General features: G+C 42.1%; 1 protein-coding gene across 1 annotated transcript; it reads left to right on the top strand.

Annotated features, from left to right (window-relative positions):
- The first annotated feature begins 1,203 nt into the window (after window positions 1-1,203).
- LOC117654082 (Golgi resident protein GCP60) lies at window positions 1,204-5,170 on the top strand. Its single transcript, XM_034400255.1, has 9 exons — window positions 1,204-1,421; window positions 1,725-1,866; window positions 2,034-2,174; window positions 2,259-2,363; window positions 2,445-2,532; window positions 2,624-2,882; window positions 2,967-3,088; window positions 3,201-3,381; window positions 3,470-5,170. The coding sequence occupies exons 1-9, from the start codon at window positions 1,241-1,243 to the stop codon at window positions 3,703-3,705; spliced, it is 1,455 nt and encodes a 484-aa protein (XP_034256146.1). The 5' UTR covers window positions 1,204-1,240; the 3' UTR covers window positions 3,706-5,170.
- The last annotated feature ends 176 nt before the right edge of the window (window positions 5,171-5,346 follow it).

Raw genomic sequence — 5,346 nt, 5'->3', positions numbered from 1 at the left:
TCCTTTTCCTCCCCACAACCCCGCGCCGCCCCGCCCTGCCCCGCCCCGCCTCGCCCCGCCCCGCCCGGTACCCGTCGGTTGGGCTCGATGCAGGCGATGGCGGCCGATAGCCGTGTGCCGGTGTGACCCCGGCACCCTTCGGCACCCCAGCTAGGTCGCTCTAGGCGCGCACCTCTAGGCACCTCTAGGCACCTCTGGGCGCGCACGTGTCTGGTGGCAAGACGCGGAAAGACGGAGGGGCGACAAGACACACGCACGGGACACGCACGGGACACGCATGGGACGCGCACGTTGTCGACGGAAGGAAACGATTCCAGATCCTCACCCACCACGCCCTGATAAGGGCCCGCTACGTTTCTCACGTGGCCGAGTCAAGCAGTTTCAATGCTACTCCACAAGACGCCCTGTTGTCCAGCAAACACATTTTTCACGCTGACATCTTGATTCTTTTTGGGCACGAAGTGCCCTTATTCTTTTTGCCCGTTTCATGCCTGTGATTTCTTTGCTTTGCGATCGCAGTCGACCACATTATTGGCTCTTCGGGGTCCGGCTAGGTCCGGCTGGCGAGTGCGAGTTGGTGTCATCAGCTGAATCGTGACGAAACTCAAAAGCTTCCACTTAGAAACAGTGCAAGTGCTGTCTGTCCATCTCACTGGGATGACAGGCGCGGATCCAAGGGGGGGGCGATGGGGGCGTCGCCCCCCCCTGAAGGCGGCGAAGCCGCCTGAAAGGTAGGCAAAAAGTCGCACATTACCCCTGTAGGTAGGCAACTTTCGCGACATCGCCCCCCCCCCCCCTGAACCCGTCCCTGGATCCGCCCTTACGGGATGACTTGTGGTCCAGCCCTCAATAGAAATACTTTCAATAACCAGGACGGGGAGCCGGTAGGAGCCGGAGCCGCGATGTCGAATGGGTTGCCTCACTACCAGGCGGCAAACGCTCACTGGTGCGTCTATGAGAAACGGCGGTAGCCATAGCCGTGCTTTTCCACTCGGACGGCGTGCTTATATTTAACCAATCGATTGTTTCTCCTGAAAATTGTCAGTCCGTACGCTAAGGAACACCTATCACCGGCAAAAAAAATGAACCGCCCTTTACAATGGGTGCTCAATGAATTTCTCATACCATGTGATCGCCGCTCTAGCTAGCCTCACTGCGACCCTCTACCCCATAACGGAATAGCAATGTCATCCGCAGTGAGAGCTTGGTTGGCGACGGCGACGTTTCAATCACAAAAATAATGGCCACCACAGAGCGGTCCGCGGATTCCCACATCGAAGATTTCAGTGCTTTGTCCGTCAATGAGGAACCTGCAGGCCCGGCATTGGTGGAGAACGGCCGGAATCAACTGAGCGACGTTTACGAAAAATGGGGCCTCCGACTGAGCGACCTGTACCGCCTGGCCGTTCAGTTTTACAGAGGTGGGTGGACCCGCTGTCTACTGCTTGGTCACTTAACCTATTCACTGAAACGTCACTCAAGCAGTGTTTGAGTGTTTCAGCTGTTGTTGTGGAGGGTGACACCTCTAGTTTGCTCTTCTTGTTTGGCTCTTCATTATTTTCCACCCGAGCAGCCAATTCTCGACCTTTTGTTAGTTTTTATCATTTATACCAAGGGTGTCATGGAATCTCAGCAAAGGGCCTATCTGGACTTTGAATTTGGCATGAGTGTTATGTTTGACACCAAGGATCATTCACTTTCATGATTTATATTTATTGTTGCAGAGAAAGAAGGGAAAGCTGTGAACTTTTCTTATCAAGACAAGCTAAAACTTGTTGCCTACACCCAACAAGTAATCCGTGGAAAATATAATGATGAGAAACTTCCCCCTTTAGGTGTTTTGGATGTTCCTGGCAGAGACAGAAGGTAGGTCAGATAAACGAGATAAACTCAATTTGTTTCTCAGCTTCTGTCTTTATATTTCAAATGACCTAAATATAGTTTGTGTTTGTATCAAAATAATTTTATCCATTGTTGATTATTGGAAGAAATTTACAAACTGAGTATATTTTATCTCATTTGCTTTTTCTTAGATTGGCATGGCAGGCATTAGGAGAAATGACTCAAGAAGAGGCTATGAAAAACTTCACAGACATGTTAGATTCCCTCTGTCCTCTTTTCAAGCCATTTATTGAAGCTCATAAAAGAGATGGGGAGGAGCGAGAAAGACAAGCGTGAGTGAATCTACCCTTCAATGTGAAAAGGTTTATGAATTAGTTTGATTGGTCATCAAAAGAATGGTTTTAATTTTATTTCAGTCAAGAGAAAGTAGAAAAACAAAAGAAACTGGAGGAGGAGAAGAGAATACGAGAAGAGGAGGAACGTCAGAGAGAGGAAGAGGCATCTCAACAGGAAGCTCAAAGGTGCGATTATTTTGAGCTTCCTTAATTTTGCTAACTTTTTATTTACCTAAGTACTAAGTGTTTTCTGTTTTAAACCCTCAGGAGGAAAATTCAAGAAGCCTTAAATCAGCAAACATTTGCTCAGTTCAAATGTTACGCTGAGCAGCAGTTTCCAGGGAACCCAGAACAGGTAAGGCATTTTCAATAAACAAAATAATTACATACATGCATTTACTCTCCTCTGCGAAATCCAGTTGATTGTCATCATGCACTGTTTACAGCAAGCTGTCCTGATACGCCAGCTGCAAGAACAACATTACCACCAATACATGCAACAACTCCTGCATCAGCAAATGAGTGGAGGGGATTCAACAAATGAAAATGGGGAGGAATGCTCTGTTCCAAATCTTGCCAATGAGAACATCACCTATTATACAAATGGTACTAAGACCTTGCCTATGGCCACAAGCACTGGAACAATTATATCCCATGGGGATCTGGAGGATGGTGACCATGACAGAGATGAAGAACGTTCCCTTGGTATTTATTTGTGTCCTTTTGCTGTTTTTATCTCTCTTCTGTTGAACAAACTTTTAACATATCCACTTATATTTTGCTTTCCAGACTTCCCAGAGATATCTCCAGCATCAATGTGGACTCACAAAGACCTCAAGGAGTTTAAGGACTCAATTAGAAAAGAGGCCAGTGAGGCAGTGATTAAGGTGGGCCATGGTGAAACAGTCACTGTAAGTACCACTTATTTTTTTATTATTATTATTTTTTTTTCTTATAACCTTTGTACTTATGCACTGATTTGTTTTTTTTTAAATGCTTGCTTTTATCTTTGTGTTTGAGCAGCTCAGAGTCCCTACTCATGAAAAAGGCAACAGTTTATACTGGGAGTTTGCAACTGACAGCTATGACATTGGTTTTGGTGTCTATTTTGAATGGACGAAGCCAACAACAAGTGCAGTTACCTTGCATGTTTCAGAAAGCGAAGATGAGGAGGAAGATGAGGAGGATGATGATGAAGAGATCGGTAAGAGTTGAACTTAGATTTGAATCATAATGTGTCCTGGCTGTTTTGCATGAATGCTCATTCTTTGGTTTGTTTTTTTGCCATTCAGTGTACCCTGAAGGCTCCGATATTGAAGCGGCCTCAGAGAAGGTTCATAAGTCAAGTTCTCTAAATCGACCTCTTGTCTCCGTCATCGTTCCTGTATACAGACGGGATTGCCAAGAGGAGGTGTATGCTGGAATTCACCAATATCCTGGTGAAGGAGTTTATTTATTAAAGTTTGACAACTCATACAGCTTGTGGCGATCCAAAACTCTGTACTACAGGGTCTATTATCATCCCTGAATGCTATATCTAAGACTTTTTTTTAAAACCCAGTATTTTCATAAGAAGAGGTGGACACCTCTTGACATCTCAAAAAATGTTCCTTTAAAGTATACTGATACTTTTAATTATTCTTCTTATGAAGCCTTTGATGCTTCTAGTGTCCCCTTCTCAACTGAAAATTTGTATGAAAATGTTTTGGAAATCATGCAAGGCCCATTGCTCCCAAGTTATTTTATTCAAAGAAATTGTATTGTGGAGTGCAAAATGTGGGAGAATGCATTAAGAACAATATAGACATGTCATTTGTTGACTAAGTAAAAGAAATCTGTGCCTGTTTACGGATAAACAGTGTTGTGGAATGAACTGATTTGCTAAAGTTTTGAGTTGTTACAGGTTTTTTTTTTTTGCTTTTTTTTAAGACTTTGGCGACCAATTTTATTAGTTACTTTGTTAAAGTTTGTTTGGTTTTGTGCTGTATCCCATCTACTTAGTTTTGTTGAATACATAGTTTTCTCTCTTCTTGGTTCTCTTTTTCTTCAAAATACAATGAGTGAAATTTATGGTCTTTGTTAGCTTCACATTGCACTTATACAATCTATTCAGTTTCTTGTGTTATCTGGGATTGATTCATTGTTGTGAGAAATCTGCAGTATTTTTTTTTCTTTCGTGCTAACCAATTGAGATGCAAAGTGTGATATGTTTGTAATGTTCATTGAGATTAATCTCGATAGATTCTTCTTTTTGTTTCTGGGTACAAGTGAAACTCTTGTCAATGTATTCTCTGTACAACGCATAATTTATCTTATTCTACATAACTAGTTCTAGTATAAACCTATGGTGTGCCAATCCATATATTTGTATGGTTGAATACTAGTCCATAGTGCTGTACACTTGCAAATTTTAGTTTTCAGGCTTCAAACTGGGGTTGAAAGTGTACTTCTGTTTATCCAATAATGATGGACTGACGAACAAGAAGCTATTGAAAGAAGCAAAGAGAATGCATACAAAATAACAATTACTATTTATTTGAAATGAAACAAAAGTTTAATGAATCTGTGTGGGTGAGAGATGGACTGGAAGTGTTGCTACGTTGATTTGTTTTCTACCTGTTATGTATTTATCATATATTTTATTATAATAATAGTTATTATGTCTCTTAGTGGACTATTGCAATTATTTGTTTTTGCTGGCAACTTGGGTCAAGTGCTACAAAGTTCTGATTTTTTTTTTTCTTTTAGGATGCAGAGAACTACCTTTTTAAATACAGTTCAATCAGTTCAAAATAACATGTCTGAGAAATGGTAGTCTTCAAGTTTGTCTGCACCCGTTTGAATACACTGCAAACCTGTGTGTTGTGATCATCTTCTTTCTGTTAAGTGTGCATTCGGAGCCTGTGTTTATGTTCAGTAGACATGTTCTTTACTTGTGCTGTAGCTGTAACTATGGAATTTCAACAATTTATAATAAATTTAGTTACCAGCTATTTAAGTATACTGAACTGCACCCAATGACGCCCCTTCCACCTGAAAAAAAAAAAAAAGAAGAAGCCAATTTTTATCTAACAGCAGTGTGTCAGCATTGCTTTGATGTGCTTTGATGCGTTGGTTATAGATGAATGTACGGATTTGTGTAAAAGAATCTTTCAGAAAGAAATCTCAA

This window comes from Thrips palmi, unplaced genomic scaffold (assembly GCF_012932325.1).
Source record: "Thrips palmi isolate BJ-2018 unplaced genomic scaffold, TpBJ-2018v1 HiC_scaffold_1, whole genome shotgun sequence".
Taxonomy (NCBI): Eukaryota; Metazoa; Arthropoda; class Insecta; order Thysanoptera; family Thripidae; genus Thrips; species Thrips palmi.
Note: the sequence above shows the minus strand (reverse complement) of the source record. Positions and strands in the feature narration are given on the sequence as shown.

Bases quoted from the DNA above. Each gene is read 5' to 3' on its own strand.
- LOC117654082 (XM_034400255.1), top strand. From the start codon at position 1,241: ATGGCCACCACAGAGCGGTCCGCGGATTCCCACATCGAAGATTTCAGT. The intron at 1,422-1,724 runs GTGGGTGGACCC...TTATTGTTGCAG, and splicing joins GGCCGTTCAGTTTTACAGAG to AGAAAGAAGGGAAAGCTGTG. The intron at 1,867-2,033 runs GTAGGTCAGATA...GCTTTTTCTTAG, and splicing joins GTTCCTGGCAGAGACAGAAG to ATTGGCATGGCAGGCATTAG.